This window comes from Dipodomys merriami, unplaced genomic scaffold (assembly GCF_024711535.1).
Source record: "Dipodomys merriami isolate MVZ:Mamm:240054 unplaced genomic scaffold, mDipMer1.0.p SCAF_138, whole genome shotgun sequence".
Taxonomy (NCBI): domain Eukaryota; kingdom Metazoa; phylum Chordata; class Mammalia; order Rodentia; family Heteromyidae; genus Dipodomys; species Dipodomys merriami.
In genome coordinates, this window is record NW_027202693.1 from 1,517,616 (window position 1) to 1,534,856 (window position 17,241).

Below are 17,241 nucleotides of genomic sequence, written 5' to 3' on the forward strand. Positions count from 1 at the left end.
AGTTAAGGTTTGAACTGACTCCTGGGGACCTGGTTCGAGCCACGTGGAGGATGGGGAAGTTATTCATCAGAAGAGAAAGCACAGGGGACCAGAGAGACTGGAAGATGGTGGGCTCTTTGTGGGACTGAGAAGATGCCTGTGGGACCCCAAACAGGTTGTTTTGCCTTCAGATCAGGATCCCAGCCTGGTGACACAGGTGTAGACAGGGTGGCTGGCACACCCAGACACTGAACTGTCTCCAGCTCCCCTGCTCCCCCGGGGGCTCCCCGCAAACCCAACTGGAAGTGAGAAGGGCAGCCTGATCCGCTGGGACGTTCCTGGTCTAAAGCTGCTCCTGATTGATGGGCCAGCGAAGGAGGACAGAAGAAAGTCATCACTGAATAATCCTCCGCACATTTCACCGTCAAGCCAGCATTCTGATGATCCTTGTAATCCAATTAGACCATGCAGGGAAGCTATATCTTAATTCCTGACTTCATTGTGACTTGCCTGGTAGCAGACAAACCTCGTTTTAATAAGGTGTCACCTCCAACACTGGCTGGTGCATACACAATGAGCGCAGGATGGTGATGAAGACTGGAGACGAGGGGAGGGGCTCACTGTGGCTTAGAAAACTTCCTGTCTCCAACAGCCAATGGGTGACTCAGAACCCCATGTCCTCACTACTGAGGCTTCTGATTGGACGAGACTCCATGTCTTCCCTTCTTCCCATCTACTCTGCACCTCCTGACAGTAAAGATGCCCATCACTTATAGATGACTGACATTTATTGAGTACATGCCACCCTCCCTTCCTGGCACAGTCTGAAGCATTGCTTGACCGTTTGGTCCCTCCAAAATCTCTGGGCTGAATAAGATTCATTGTAGGGACAAGAAAATCATGATTCAGAGAGGTTGAGAGATTCGTTTCAGGCCATACAGCTAGCCAGGGCCAGAGCCGGAGCTCAGAGTCACGCGTGTTTGGCTGCGAAGGCTGGCGCTGGGACCCCTGGCACCGTGTGTGCCTTTCTACGCGGGAATAACCAGTCTTAACATGGGTGGGAGGCCTTCCTGCGGTCCTGCGGGGAGCAGCAGCAGATCCGCGGTCCTCCCTGGCACGCGCCGATTTGGGCTGGCTGCCCTCCCGCTTCTTTGGGCAGGCCCCAGCTGTGTGCCGGCCGGGGTGGCTGCATGGGGCCGTGGTTAAGCCACGAATGAGCAAGAACTCTGCCATCCGTGGCCTGTGATCTCACACACAGCACGACTCGGCCAGAGCCACTCGTGCTGGTGGCTTCCTTCCGTCCTGCTCAGCCCTGCCCTGTGCTGCAGCGAGTTCTCCTATGCCTCTCCCACGCGCCCCGTCATCGACTCCATCAGGACTCCCGGTCCATCAGGACTCCCGGGTCCGTGTGCTCCGTCTGCCCTCCACGGGCTCCCTCCCCACCTGTGGCCTGCAAGTTGACCCTGAATGGGGTGAGGACCAAGGCACTAGAACTTTCCAACTGCCTCTCCCAACTCCGAAGGACAAAATGGGCAAGCAGCTTATCTGGACCATTCTATGCTTCTCCAGTCCAAGGAAGCCACAAGGCCGCTTGTCCCCAGGTCCCCAGACCCAGGAGACAGGTGACCATCAAGGAGAGGGTCTGACCCTCCTGCTAGGGAGCAGGGAGTGACACACTGGCCACAGTGGGGGGGGGCTGGGGCAGAAGGAACTGGGGACAGCAGAGCAGCCGGTCCCTGACACACACACACACACACACACACACACACACACACACACACACACACACACACACACGCCATGCAACCAGGCTAGCCCACAGACAGACCTTGCTTCAAAGCAGAGCTCAAGGCCTCCTGTCCCCAGGCTCGCCCAGCGCACAGATCAGCTTTTCAAATTTGCTCTGTTCTGCTCTTTTTTGTTTTCCATTAAAATAGTTGTCAGCGTGATGGAGAGATTTCAGCTAAAAATTCAGGCTTCTGACTTCAAAAATCATGGAAATAACCTGGTACCTGTGGCTCACGCCTTTAATCCTAGCTGCATGGGAAGCTGAGATCTGAGGATCGAGGTTTGAAATCAGCCCAGGTAGGTAAGCCTGTGAGCCTCATCTCCAATTAATCTCTCTCTCTCTCTCTCTCTCTCTCTCTCTCTCTCTCTCTCTCTCTCTCTCTCTCTCTCTCTCTCTCTCTCTCTCTCTCTCACACACACACACACACACACACACACACTGGAACAGCCCAGGCTGACTGGGGAAGGGGGGCGGGTGGGTAGGGGGTGCAGACAACATTTGTCATAGGGCTCCTGCTCTCCCTAAGTTCTAACTCCCTGTGGGTCCAGCAAACATGCTAATGACCACGGATGACCCTTCCACATGGAGGGGCTACACACGCGAGCCCCACTGATCCGGGACCCATCCGGTGAGCGGCACCCCCGTCTCTGTGCACCTGTTCCAACCGTTAGGTGGACACTGTGAGCCCCGCGTCTTACAAATGAGGAAAGGAATGACCACTAACTCAGCGCTTGTGAGCGGGAGTCTAGATCAGAAGGGCGAGCGCCGGCCTCCTGCGCCCAGTTCAACCCCGCTGCCAGCTCCAGATGTTTCCATTCCCGTGCCAGTGGTGCCCGGGGCAGAGACCTCTGTCCACGTGTGCCCAGAATCCACGCACACCACGCACGCTCACTCGTGCCCACCAGCTCTTCCCACCTGTGAGCCTCGAAGTCCCCAGATGCCAACCTCTGCAGGGCCGTCCCCCGCCTGCCCAGAAATAATGAGTAAGTGCCTGTGGAATTAGTAAGCCGGATGGGTAAATAAGCACAAGAGGAATCAATCACACCCGTGGCTGCGAGGCAGGGTTGAGAGCAACACCACCATTGGAGTAAAACCAGCAAGCGGCTTGTTACGTCACGTCAGCCCTTGGGCAACCTCCACGTGGGGTTCTGGTGAACGGAGCCCTGGGTGAGGACAGAGACAGTAACTGGCACCTCCCCTCCTCCCCTGAGCCGCGGCTCCGTTCCACGGCCCGCCCCGCGAGCCCAGCGTCTTCGGCGTGTATCCCCAGTGTGCGATTGCTGAGCCCGCAGAGAACACGTCCGTCTCCCGGGCCGTGCTCGCCACGCCGGCCTACGGCAATAAACCATAGAGAACGCTGCTGTAATGGATACGACCGTAATGCTTTGCTGGCAGATTAATCAATGTACTCCTCAATTGCAATCGAGCCAACGAGCCAACGTAGGTAACGGAGGATCACTGGATCTACATTTTTATTAATCTGGTGCCATTTGTCCTCTGGTTATTGTAATGATCTCTCATGATGAGGAAATAGGGAAACTTCCTGGGGTTGGCGGTGGGGGTGGCGGGGAGAAATCGGACGGTCCTCTTGCTGATTTCAATCCAGCTTGGGGCTGGAATTAAACGTGGCTCTCAAGGGGAGACAAGAAAGCCCCTGGTCTCAGACAAGATGACAGAGCTGCCATATGGCTTCTTCTTTTCCTGTTTCTTAAAGACCTACTATGTGCTAACCGCAGTGCCGAACCAGGTCTTCCCACCCCCCTCCAGTTCTTCCATCGGCCTGTGAAGATAGGTACCACAGTCTGTTTACAAATGGGGCTCCCAGAGGCCAAGGTCACACGGGTGGATATCTGTAGTGGTCCACGCTGCCCTTGGCGGGCCCGTGCTCAGGGCCTCGCACGATTCTTCTGCATGTGAGGAGGACATCGGTGTTCGGCCAAGTCGCTGGTGGACGGGGTGCATTCCGGCGGCTGAATGGAGAGTTCCACAGAGGCTTTCTTAGCATTGCAATCCACTCGCTCTCCTGACCTCATGTTAATTCGCTCCTCTGCAAAAATCTTTGAGGGGTGGGGTGGGGAAATGCACCCCATAATATCTACCAAGCAATGGTGTGCAGGATTCTGAAACTCCTGGAAGAAATCAGATGTGGGAATTGGCAGTGTTTAAAAGTGTGTTTGGTGGCACTTAGGGGGGCTGCTGTGTTGCTGAGCCACGCCTCTGGTCCTGCGTTTTGCTGGTTATGCTTGAGCCAGAGTCTCTGTCCTCATCCAGGTGTGCCAGGGGTGTACCTGAGAGCCACGATCTGTCTCCTGTAAACTTCTCATCTCTGCCAGGATCACACACACCCGTCACCCCACGGCTCCCTCTGTGGTGATGGAACTTCAGGGATTTTTCTGCCTCCCAGGAAACCGAAACACAAAGCGTGTACCACCTCGCCCAGATAGGGGCTAGAAAAGGTCTCGTGAGCTTTTTGCCATGGACTGGCCTCGAACCGCAGGCCTTCCTTTCTTAGCCTCCCGAGTAGCTAAGATTACAGGCCGTGAGTCTCCTGGCATATGAATCAGCAGCATTTAAATGGCTTTTCCATACAAAAAGAAGATGGAGAAGAATGTCAGGTGAATGTTATTTGGAGTGCAGAAGATTCGGGTTTGGCGATAAACCACGTGCATCTGAAACAATGCACCTAAGGTGGAAATAATGGAACACAAACTAATGTCCACGGATGACGCTATCATCATCATTGTCATCATCGTCATCATCATCATCATCATCATCATCGTCATCGTCGTCGTCATCATTGTTATCATTATCAGGAGTCAGCTCTGTGCTTTTCAGTGTCCCCCCCACCCCCATTCTCAGACTGGGAAGAATTTCAAAGACTTAGCAGAGAAATTACTATTTCTCTCTCTCTTTTTCCCCCCACATGGACTTTTCCCACCTCTCACTGGCCTCCTCGGTGGAAAGCCCTGCTTTCCCTCCCTGCCCCACTCCCACCCCATGCTCAGCTAGGGGTCGAGGCTGAAGACACCAGTTGCGCTGAGGTGGGAGACCAGCGTCCTCTGTCCTGACAGGCAGTGGATCTGTTTTCCAGAACCTTTCTCGTGGCTCCAGGAAGCACACATGTAATTAAGGCCGGCCGCGCTGGGTTGCAGATTAGCTGCGAAGTGTGTCCCTGCCAAAGGTCTCTTTCTTCCTGCCAGGCGCAGAGCGGTAATTAGAAGCTGGGGACGGCTGCGATCGGCGCGTCTCACCAGCGCTGGGAAGGGACCATCTGGAACCCCTGGGGTCCCCTCCTGCGTGCTGCATGCAGTGTAGAACCATGCCCGGGGGGCTCTGCGGTGGCCCCCTCCGGCATCACTGCCCGGTCTGTCTGCTCTGAGTCCTCACCTCCGTCAAAGACAGCGGTGATCCTTCTTGTCAACTCAGCCTTGTAGAGCTCCGGCTCAGAGGCCAAGGTCCCCGGTGTCGTATGGGGCACATGTCTGGCACGTTTCACCTGTCAGCGGGCAGGATGGATCTGGGCACAGGCTGAAGTTTTCTTGGCAGTACTGGGGATTGAACTCAGGGCTTTACGCTTGTGAGGAACACACTTTACCACTTAAACCACACCCCCTACCCAGCCCTTTTTGCTTTAGTCTATTTGTGAGATAGGGTCTTACTAATGTTGCCCAGGGTAGCCTCAAACCAAAATCTCCCACATAGGCTTTATGACTAGCTGGGATTATAAGCATGCTCTACCACACCTGGCTGTGAGGTTTCATATAATGAGCTGCAGTCCAACTATCTCTCTCCAATATTTATATCCATACACCCATCAGCCCATCACCATCCATCCATCCATCCATTCTCCTATCTATCCATCCTCTCATCATCCATCTGTGCATCCGTCCATCAACCCCAGCATCCGCCAGGGTATCCGCCTTGTTCTGAATGGGCTAAGTCTTTAAAAGAGAAGGCAGGATCTGCCCTCCTGTTTGGCCGAGTCTAGCTTGGATCTAAGAAGATGTTGAATTGATGGCTGTTCTACCACACAGTAGTTACCAAGCAGCTCTGAAGAAGAAAGGCAGAGGCATCCTGAATTGAGCCCAGATCAGAGAAACAACAGGAGCTTGGAGGACAGGCATGAGCACAGGGCCTGGGCAGGGACAACGGTGCGTGCATGGGAAAGGCTTTGCTGCGGCTTGCGTTTTCTCTGTGGAGAGAAAAGGGGCTGCAGGAGGCGGGGGTGGGGGTGAGGGAGGGGCAGCGTGGAGAAGGAAAGTGGTCCAGTGAGCTGTGGGGCAAGGAGGGGTGGGGTGGGAGGGGGGTCTGGAGGGGGAGCAGACCACCATGAAGCCCATGGGCCAGAGTTCACTGAAGACTGTAAGAACACTACCAGGACAGAGGCAGGTGTAAGAAGTTGAGCTAGGAGAGCAAGCCCTACACTGTGTGTGTGTGTGTGTGTGTGTGTGTGTGTGTGTGTGTGTGTGTGTGTGTGTGTGTGTGTGTGTGTGTGTGTGTTTGTGTGTGTGTGTGTGTGTGTGTGTGTGAATGCGTGTGTGCACGCACATATCCATGGGAGAAGGGCACTGGTGGAGGATAGTTGAATGCAGGGCTGAGTCGCCATGCTGGATGAGACATGGGAACTGATCATTCAACCTGAGCTCCCAGGAGGGCGGGGCAAGCGAAGGAGCAGGACCGTGATAGGACGTTTGGTAGAGGGAGGAGGGCCATGATAGGAAGATTGGTACTGCAAGGCACTCCTGTGTGCTACTGTTTGTTAGCCCGATTCACAGATGAAGGAAGTGAAGTTCATGGAGGCTATGCGCACGCCCCTGGTGCCACAGGCAGGCTCCCGAGGACACCAGGGGTCAGGATGTTACCCCACTTCAAATTCAGGAGGCTCCTGACCAAGGAGCCAGAGAACCCCAGTGTAGAGCCCCCTCCCCAACTCCAGGAACCTCCGTGCCTTCCAGATGCACAAATGAGGTCTGGAGCTCCATGGGTTCACCGGAAGTTCCGCTGCTCTACAAGCGCGTTATGCAGCAGCCACCTGTCCTCTCCAGGGCGCCTTCTAAATCCTTTGATAGCACTCTGTGCACTGGAGAGCATGTTCCTGTGTCCACGGCACACAACGCAAGGGCTGGGGCAGATAACCAGGTGAATTGTCCTTTGAGGCCCAGGCTCTGAAAGCAACAGTCCCCGCCACATTGCTCATAATGTCCTGAACCAAGTTGGCACTACCAGGCCAGCCCTCCAGATGCATCTCAGACCCAAGGGAAACCAGCCTCACGCAGCACTGGAATCCTCACCCTATACCAGATGCTGTCATTTCGTCTGTCCGTTTCATACGATTTATAACGATGATCACAAAGCCAATCTGTTTTCCTGCACACTAGATCGAGGGACCCAACAAAAACCACACCCTTGGTGGTCATGTCTCCCAGTGGACCAACGGGTGGAGGTGAGCTTCTGAATTTTCTAATTTTTGATTAACCGATCCTAAATGTTCACGCCCATACGATGCAATGGAATTATTCTAAAAGTTTTCTTTTTTTTCCCTTACCAGGGATGGAACTCAGGGCCTTGTGCTTGCTACGCAGATGCTCTACCACTTGGTCCGTACTCCTAGTTCTCGTGGCTTGACTGCTTTTTCAAGTAGGTTCTCACACTTTTGCCTGGGCCTGGCTTTGGACCTCAATCCACTTACTTCTGCCTCCCATGTAAATGCGACCAAAGGTGTGTACCACCGTTGCTGGCTTGTCCACTGAGATGGGGGTCTCCCGAACTGGAATGTCTATCCTTCCCAAGTAGCTGAGATTACAGATGGGCGCCATCATGCCTGGTCAACAGTGTTTTGTTATACGACCACAATGAAAGAAAACTAGAGCCAGCATACCTTCTGTGCTTTTTGAGTATGGCTTAAAAACTGGACAAGGGTCTGCTGTCTCTCCCACCCCTCTTCTTTCTCTCCATCTCTCCTCTCTGGTGGCTGAAGGCAGGCATCTTGGCCTCAGGCTCTGGGCCTCTCCGCTACTCGGCTGTAGCAAGCCACAGCGAAGTGAGCCATTAATTTGTGCTCTGCGGCTGAGCCTCAATCCTGATTTAGGGCTACATAAACCCGTCTCAAAGTTGCGAGGCATAAATTAGTTTACTAATTTTGCCATTAAGAGTTTATCAACGGGAGCACTGTTTCGACTCTCCTCTAATCAATCCCCATTTTCTGTGTTTATCTCCTATTCAATTTTTTTACCCTGGGTTTCTATACACATCAATTTGCTTGACGCTCTTCCTACATATGTTTTAAATTACTTTATCATTGTATAAATTTCACAGCCATTAAAGGGCTCTAATACCGGGGAGGCTGACATGGTGTTAAAAATTGGATTCAATTCCACGGAGTAATAAATTGTGACCTAAATCCAATCTCTCATGGGTGACTGAAGGATACAATGAAAAATTATTGCTTTATCATTTTTACATGAACACAGATATCCCATGGTGACGAAACACAGGCAGAGAAACAGGGAGAAGCCACCACTGGCCATTTCCACACCAAGCAAGAGATGGATGACTGAGACCAGCCTGCCTCTGGGCCTGGCTGCCCAGATCTCTGCCATACACAGGGGGATGGAGCCACACAAGGTTCCTGCGGCCAAATTCCGTGGCTCCTCCAGGCTGCAAAGCTCCTGGCTGAGCTCTGTGGTTAAGTACCTAGCTCAGTGGCGGGGGTACCTAGCTTAGTGCCTGAGCGCCTAAGTCGGTGGTTGAGCACCAAGCTCATAGTGGATCACCTAGGTCTGTGGTTGAGTACTCAGATCTGTGGATGAACAATGCCAGGAAGCTGGTGGGCACGGGATGGGGTGGAGCTCCGTGGCACACGTGCCAGGCTGAGGAGGGGCACTGCCTGGCAGTTGGCACAGAGCGCGCTTGCTGATGGGAGCGTACCCCTCTCCCATCAATACGGCCCCCGTGGCTGAAGCTTTTGGGGTGATGGGGGGGGTGCCTGGGGGTGATCCTGGAGGGCTTCCATGTACGCTAACATCCAGTCAGAGGTGCGGCCAGGGCAGGTGGTGAGGGGCATCGTGAGGGACTGGGAAGGGAGGTGCCGGACGCTACCAGCCCATGCATGAAGGGCGCAGCCTAGGGGTGCAGAGGGCCCCAGGGACACAGGGCCACCCCGTCTCAGCAGGCTGTCTGCTCCCCGTGTGTCCCCTTCACCCACACTGTGACCGGCCACAGCCCGGTCCCTGCTGCCCCGGTGCACCGCAGTCCAGCCAGCGGCCGTGCAGAGCGGGGTGGGAGGAGGAGGCTGAGGAGGTGGGAGGTTGGGGCCTCGCAGCTAGGAAAAGGCAGGACTGGGATTCCACCTGCTCTGCAGAGGCCCTGGATCTACGGGCGGAAATCCTCTCTCTACTTCCGGCTGCCCTTGGCCTTCCATCCAACATGTCCGCATACCCTACAGCACAGGGCGGAAGCCCAGGGAGGGATGTGGGGAGACCACAGGCCCAGGGGAGGCCCTAGGATATGTGTGTGTGTGCACACGCGTGTGTGCGTGTGAGCGCACACGTGATGGCAACTTGTGCTACCGGGAACTCAGGCTCCGTGAAGGAAGGCCGGGGGAATCCAGTGTTGAGCTCTTCATACAAGTCCACGTGGAAAAATCCATTTCCCTCCCTCGGAATTTTCCAGACTTTCATCCCCCGGGGGCTGTCTCTTTAAAAGCCCTCAACTTCTGGGGCGTCCCAGGGCGTGCGTCCACGCGCGCGTCCCACGCTGCCCTCCAGCCTGTCTCCCTGGCCTCTCTCCCAGGCAAGGAAGAGGCCCACCAGCAGACGCTGAAACCCCTCCGAGGCAGAGGGAATCCTGGGTGGGTGTCAGGGTTTCCAGAAAGGAGCAGACTCTCCCTATGGGGTGTAATTACATCTTAGCTTTCTGTAGAAGAATACTTTATGGCTTAAATGCTATTAATTGTAAGCCGTTTTGTTCCGCGGGAAGTTGCTCATTGATAACTACCCAATTAGGGTTATTTTGCAATTAGTCTATTCACAGTAAATTTACTGCAAAAGGAGGAGGCTGTGATGCAGGAAATGAACGCGGCGCTGGGGCAGTGTGGGCCCTGGCACAAGTGCCAACCCCATTAACCGGCTCGGGGGTCCCTGGAGGGTACGCCGTGGCCAGGGCAGCCGGCGCCTCCAAGTGACCCCCGCAAACTCACACCCCAAAGCCAATGGAGACACCAAGCCACAGAGGAGTCCAGTAAGGTGTCCCAAGTCCCACAGCACACACACACAGGAGACTTGACCCCAGTCAGCCCAGCTTCCTGATCAAGCTCCTCCCCAACTAGCAACCATCACTCCCCGATTATCGGGCTGCGGGAGGCCAGCTAGGCGGGAAGTAAGCAAAACCCCATCTCAAGCAATCAGCCGGGCATGGTGAAGTGTGTCCGTCACCTCGGCTACAGCAGAGGCAGGGGTGAGAGGAGGGTGGTCGGAGGCCAGCCCTGACCCTACGTGGAAAATACACAGACTGAAAGTGAGAAAAGGTCTGGGGTTATGACTCAAGTGGTAGAACACCTGCCCCGGCAGGCTTGAGGCCGTCCACAGTGTGTGGCACCGGCGGGAAGGAAGCGGGGAATGTGGACGCAAATAAGGAGAAAGAGAGGGAGGGAGGGAAAAGAAAGGAAGGAGGGAGGGAAGGAGGGAAGGAAAGATAGAAGGAAGGGAGGAAGGAAGAAAGAGAGGAAGGGAGGGAGGGGGAGGAAGGGAGGAAAGAAGGAAGGAGGGAGGGAGCAAGGGAGGGAGGGAGGGAGGGAACATGAAAACAGGAAAGTTGCTCACAGAGGCCCCCGAGTCAGCACCCAGCGGCCTCCAGTCCCCAGGCGAGCACAGTACCTTACATTCACACCCCTTCTCAGCCTGAAGTTCTGGCGGAGAAAAAGCACCCCCTGGCCGCGGGGCCACTCACCGCCCCCAGCCTTCATTCCCACCAGCCCAACTCATCAGCCACGGAGCCCACGAATGGGTCACAGAAGGGCATTTCACTTCATAAAACTTTCCTTGCAGGAATTCTCCGAGCAGGGACACACATGGGGCAGGGGTGGTGGTCAGAGGGGTAGCCCCCCCCCCCGGGAAGGGGCCAGCACTCACCCTCCAGGGGGCAGAAGCGGGTCACCTTCTCTGGCATCAGCTGGCCCAGCTTGTGGCGGCAGTAGGTCTCTGCGATCTCCTGGCGACAGTGCTTGGACTTGGCGCGGGACAGGGCGGAGATGGCCTCTTTGCCCGAGATGTCGCACTTGGGTGGCTGGTCGTATTTGACCTCGGGAGAGGTACCGCCACTTTTCCTGGCGTGGGGCTGTCTGGGCACATCCTTTGCCTGGCTGCTGTTGGCTGCGGCTCTCCTTCCCGGAGGTGGCAGCTCCTTGGAGCCTTTCCCCAGGACCGAATGTCCCTGTCCTTTGTCCTGAAGTTCCAGCTTCCTCTGCAGCCGCTCCTTCAGCCGAACGGGGGCTCTCTTCGCCGACTCGGGCTGGTGCTTCTGCTTTTGAGTCCTGGGTGCAAAGTTGCTGTTGTCTACGTTCTCAAAGTCCTTAGGGACTGAGTTTTCGTTGTTGCTGTCCGTGCGTACTTTCTCCTTGGGTCGGTGAGACAAGTATCCATCCTGCGCAAGACCAGAAAGAAATACAGGGGAGAAACGTCACTGGGCTATCATGCTAAGTATGGTGAGGTGGTGCAACTCTATAATCCCAGCTACTCAGGAAGCAGAGGTAGGAGAATCATGGCCTGAGGCAAAAAATAAAGCCTGAGCAAAGGCAGTGAGACTTGATCTGAAAGACAAAACTGAAAAAGCAAAGGGAATGAGGGGTGTGGCAAGTACAAGGCCTAGAGTTGAAAATCTCTACCAACGACAAAATGACTGGACCCGTAGTTTGAGGAGTCTGAATTTCCCTTTGCTAAGGTCTTTTCTCTTTGGACCTCACTTCCATCAGGACATACGAGATGACTTTCTACCAGAAACTAAGGCTTTCATAAACTCCCAAGGAGTGGACAGCTACAATTCTCCATGCCACTGGGTGGCTGACATATTCTTCCAGATTCCCACTGGCAGCAGACAGTGCAGTGATGGTGTATGGGAGGGCTGGAAATAGTGTGGTAAAGTTATAAAGGGAGAAAATATTGGTAGGATATCATATACATCCCATTGCTTTTAGGACACACTCATGTATCTGTGCCCATGAGAGAAACTGCACTGAGCCACTGTTGGTTCTGTGGAAATCAAAGAGGCTTTGGCCTTTTTTTTTTCCCCTGAAGGGAACTGATAGAGCCTGTGCAGAAGGAACTTGGCTGCACGGCTCAGGAGGAAGGCAAACCCCAAGACCTGCCACACTGTACCCCCTGTTCAGCTGCTGACCACAGTGGAGAGTCCCTGGTCATTCAATAGCTTCTGGAACATGCCCCTTCTTTCTGCTTGGCACTCATTCCCGAGGCTTTGGTCTGAAAGAACGAGAAGTTTCACACGTATGCCCAGGCCTGCCTGGATCCCAATCCACCTATTACGCTAATCACTTAGCTAGGATGACAGGTGCATACTACTGCATCCAGATAGCAATTGAGATGGGGTCTTGAATTAGACTAGCCCCGAACTGTGACCCTTCCAACCTTTCCCTCCCATGTGGGTACGATTACAGGCATGAGCCTCTAGCACCCAGAGTTACTTTTCATTTATTTTTTTTTAAAGGAGGGTAGAATTGTGCCCTTAATACTTCCTATCCTGAGGTGAGGATAGGAGGCAGAGAACACGATTTACACCACCACTCTGTCCCCTTCTTTACCACAGGCTGCGTCATGCCACGAGGTTATATACGGCCAAAGGTCTTCCGTAGGTGGAGGAGGACTCCAGCTCAACTCCATGTCAAGGCTGGGCAGTGGCCCATGGGGTCACAGCTCCAGAGGGAGAGGACAGGGAGCAGGGACCACCGAACACAAGGCCACAGGAGCTGGGAGGCCCGGAGGGTGAAGTACTGCAAAGGGAGGGTGAGTCGAGTCCCGGCCTCTCTCCTCTCTCTCGTTTCTACTACCCATTGCCGGGAGGCAGGGAGCTGTTTCTCTACTGCCTGAACTGCCTCACCGCAGGCCCCAAAGCAGCACCCAACCCTGGACTCACACCTCCAAAACCATGAGCAAAACTCAGCTTTTCTCCTTTCCTTTCCAGTATCTATTTCAGATTTTTTTCCCCTCCTCTTACAGCAACCAAAGGCCAAGAAATCTCCTTCAAATCTGCTTCAAACCACACACATGGGGTGGGGGTGGGGGTGGGGCTCTGTTACCGCAGCACGGCCTAGCTCATCCTGACTAACACAGGGGCCCATCTCCAAGCACAAGTGCAGATCGAAATCCTTGTTGTCACTCCCAAGTTGGGCCCCTGAGCAGAAAACGTCCAGAAGCTCTCTATTTCGAAGGCGGACATTCTGTACCAGTTTCTGATGAAACATCACCAGGCAAAAGGAGATGCGGGAAACCCGGCCATCATTTCTCTGCATCCGCCACAGCCAATGAAGCTGAGCTGACAATCCCAGAAAGGCCAATGGCAAATGCGTAGTATTTTGATGGCACCGTCATCCATCTCAACCCGCCGCACAATGTGTGGCTGGGGGAGGGAGGCCACTACAGGGGAGGCCAGCACAGAGGGGAGGAAAGGCTGGGCTCAGCGTGGCCCTGCCACCTCCCAAGTGCTTCCGATATTCCTCAGCTGCTGAGGGAAACTGAACGATTCTGGTGTCAGAAGAAGGGACTTGTCTTCTGGACTGAAGACATCATAGATACCTAATAGCTTCTAGAAGAGTCTCAGTGAGTTTCAGGCAACCTCCGGGGGGCCTGAGAATATCTGTCACTTCCAGGTCAACGCTGGTTCCTAATCATAGGACCTCCTTCCCCCCTCCCCTTCGCTCTTTCTCTTTCTCTCATTTTCCCACCTAACTCTTTTCAAGAAAATCATTCTAAATAAAATCAAACATTTTGATTTATGCGCTTTACCCTGCCAACCCGTGTTTTCAGTATCTACTACAGTGCTGCCAACTAGGAGGGTGGTTGTGCAACGGCAACTTGATGCCCTTTGATTAGCAGCTCCCCAAGCCTCCCTCCTCCTGCCCCCTCCTCCTGCCCCCTCCTCCTGCTCCCTCCTCCTGCCCCCTCCTCCTGCCCCCTCCTCCTGCTCCCTCCTCCGTTCAGCTCTTTGAGTGTTATGATTTCTGCTTCAGAAACGTAAGCCATGAATACTCCCCTGACTCATTTCACCCAGCAAAACCTCCCCCCAGGAGTCCTCCATGTGGTTGCTATTGTGAGATTTAATAACCTAAAAGAATATCCGCTCTTTAACGAAGTACTTGATACACGGGCCCATCCACCAAGAAGCAACCTCATTGCCTCCCTAATTCTCCATCTGAACCCCAAGGTGCAAAGAAAGAACTTTCCTCTACTCTCCTCTCCTCCGGAACCCGTCATCCAGACACCCACACTCTCCACATTCCTGTCCCTGCACAGAAGCCAACCATGGGAGGTTTCCAGACCCTCAGCAGGCATCAGTACACCTGAACACATGACCCCCCCCAAAGCATCACACGCCCCAGGCTTGGACAAGCTCTGGTGCTTTGGGAATCAGCGGAGCAAGGGAAGGACGTGAAGATGACCAAGGAGAGCTGACAGGAGGGAAGTGCTCATGTCCCTCTCCGAGTCCTCATCGGGAACACGAGGAGGCTAACGGTGTGGAGTGGCCACCTCACCTGTGCTCTGGGGACCATGATCATATCTGAAACTTCTGGAACAGGCCTACTGCCCAACACAAGAGGAAAAATGACAACCCAACTCATCCGATGGTCTCTGTGTAGAAGATGGAGGGGCTTGTGAATTCTCTATTTTGATGATCTGGCCCTGCCCCTTTTATTCTTGCCCACCAATCCAACTCTCTCACCTTGGGTTGCTTGTGCCCATGCCTGCCCTTTGACTTATTTTATTCTAATGGACCTATTACAATAATTGCACATTCAAATGTTTTGCGTGCAAGCTCCGAAACCCTAATTGCTCGGCTGCTGCCTTCCCTCACAGCTGTCCTACCATCCATTTTTATTCCAGATGAAGAATTAAATACAATGATGTCCTCCATCTCCGTTCCACCTTGTGCCCGTTCCTCGTCCAGTCCCATCGGGTGGAAGATGCTAGGCATGGCATGGCTCCAAGCGTGGTGGGGGCCGTGACCCCGCTGCCCTTCTGTCTGCGCCTGGGTCTATTCCTACCTTTGCCCCTGGTCTCTGATGTTGAGACCTCAGGATGGATTTCTACCCAGACACAACTGAATCCCAGCCTCCTTGTCCCATTTCTGAGATGTCAATTCGATGTGCAGTAAGAACCCACAGACAGCTGGGTGCCGGTGGCTCACGGCTGACATCCTAGCTACTCCACAGGCTGAGCTCTGAGGATCCCGGTTCAAAGCCAGCCCAGGCAGGAAAATCCATGAGACTCTTACCTCCAATTGACCACCAAAAAAACCCCTAGAAATAACACTGCGGTTTAAGTGGTAGAGTGCTAGCCTGGAGCAATAGAGCTAGGACCTGAGTTCAAGCCCCATGACTGACAAAAAGAAAAAAAGAAAACAGGAAGAAGACTAGAACTGGGGTGCTCATGCAGATGTGAATGGGAACAAAGCAGCAGGAACCAGAACCCTGAACTGGCTTCGAGAGGAGGGAGAGAGACACTGACAGAGGTCACCACGGGGCTCCATTCAGACTCCGGCAGGGCCCTGAGCCTCTTCCTCCTCCACCAGTTCAGCCTAGTTCTGTCCAGACTCAACCAGGACAGGAGCACAGTTTCTAGCTGCCCAAGGCCTTGTGTCTGTGACCCGATTCTCCTTGAAGCACCTGCCTGAGAAAAACTCAAGGCTGCCCCCCAAATGAGCTCTCTCCAGCCAACACCGGAAGGCGGGTGCATCTTCCTGTGCCCGGGTAGAAAGCCGGCATCCACCAGCACTGGTGAGCAAACCCAGGCAGCTTTCCTGCTGTGTGGGACTTTCCACTTCCTGGCTCTTCTGAGCCCCACGTTCCCCTCTTTCCCTGTGGAAAGGCCCAGCCACCTCTGGACAAACCTGCTACATCCTTCTCCCTCCATCTCCCTCTGGTTAACAGTCACTTCCTAATTAAACGTGTGCCTACTACTTTAGCCAGCGTCCAGCCTGTGTATGAATGACACTGTCCTTGGTCAGGCCATGCAGCCTGGGCTGGAGTCCTAGGCCAAAAGCCCAGTGGCAGCTAGCTGGTGCCAGGGCATGGGCCTTCCTCCAGGGCCAGGGACAATGTGGATCCAAACCTTCTGGGTCTTTCCATGCCCACCTACAAGGCAGCTTACAATCTGGTGTGGAGATGGGGGGGAGCAAGGAGGTAGAGGTAGCACCGAAGAGAAGGAAAAGGCCCAGAGCGGTGTCTACGCAACAGCACAGGTCTGCCCTGTCCATGAGAAAGAGGCCAGACAATGGGTGCAGCCCCAATGGCCTGGGGACATCAGCCCAGTGAGCTAAGCCAGGCTCCGGAAGAGAAATACTGCAGGATTCCCATTGTGTGCCCCCCCTTTCCCTCCCCTCCCCTCCCCTCCTCTCTCCCTCCCTTTTGACTTATTTATTTTGTCGGTTGTGGGGCCTGAACTCTGGGCCTGGGCGCTGTCCCTCAGCTCTTCAGCTCAAGGCTAGCGCTCTACCACTTGAGCCACAGCGCCACTTCCGGCTCTTTCTGCTTATGTGGTGCTGAGGAATCAAACCCAGGGCCTCAGGCATGCAAGGCGAGCGCTCTACCACTGAGCCACCTTCTCAGCCCCTCCACTTCCTTTATTTTTTAAGGTGGTCTTACTATGTAGTCCAGGCTAGCCTCACACTCAGGAGCCTCCTGCCTCAGTTTCCAGAGTGTTGGGGTTACAGGTGTGGACCTCTCCACCTGACTTCTGGGATCTTGTTTTCTAAGCTCAAATACTCATAGAGCGAGCGTATGGGGGCTGGAGGCCAAAGAATACCACATGGCAGACGCAAGGCAGCGAGGAGCTCATGAACAGCACGGGACTAACGTTAATCGAGCAACGTTGTAGCAGGACTTTCGTTAAATCAGTAGATTTTGGCTGCAAACATGTAACGGAGATGACAGCTCCTTCTCAGCAAGAAATGGGGTGCGTCTGCCTCGGTCCCCGACTTCCTGCATAATGAGCTTGGTGGCAGAAACTAGCAAACAAATACACGAGTAAAGAAAACGGTCTTAAGGAACAGGTCGGGGTTCACCCAACTGAACAGTCTCCTGAGACACGGCCCACACTGGCGTGTTCACCCCGTGCACTCATCCTGGTGTGTGCTGAAGGCGTGGTGACATCAGCGACCCCATGGTCCCCGGGGAACCCACGCTGGCCCTGGGCAGACAGGGTGGGCTCCGCTTCCCCGGAGGGAGCAGCCTGAGCCTGGCCCGCTAAGGA

General features: G+C 54.3%; 1 protein-coding gene across 1 annotated transcript in view; it reads right to left on the bottom strand.

Moving 5' to 3' along the window:
- Positions 1-17,241, bottom strand: part of LOC138825599 (xylosyltransferase 1-like) — a 155,115-nt gene that overhangs the window by 57,667 nt on the left and 80,207 nt on the right. The window contains exon 3 of the mRNA XM_070020272.1: positions 10,897-11,407. Coding sequence (XP_069876373.1) covers positions 10,897-11,407 — 511 coding nt within the window. The remainder of the gene's footprint in view (positions 1-10,896; positions 11,408-17,241) is intronic.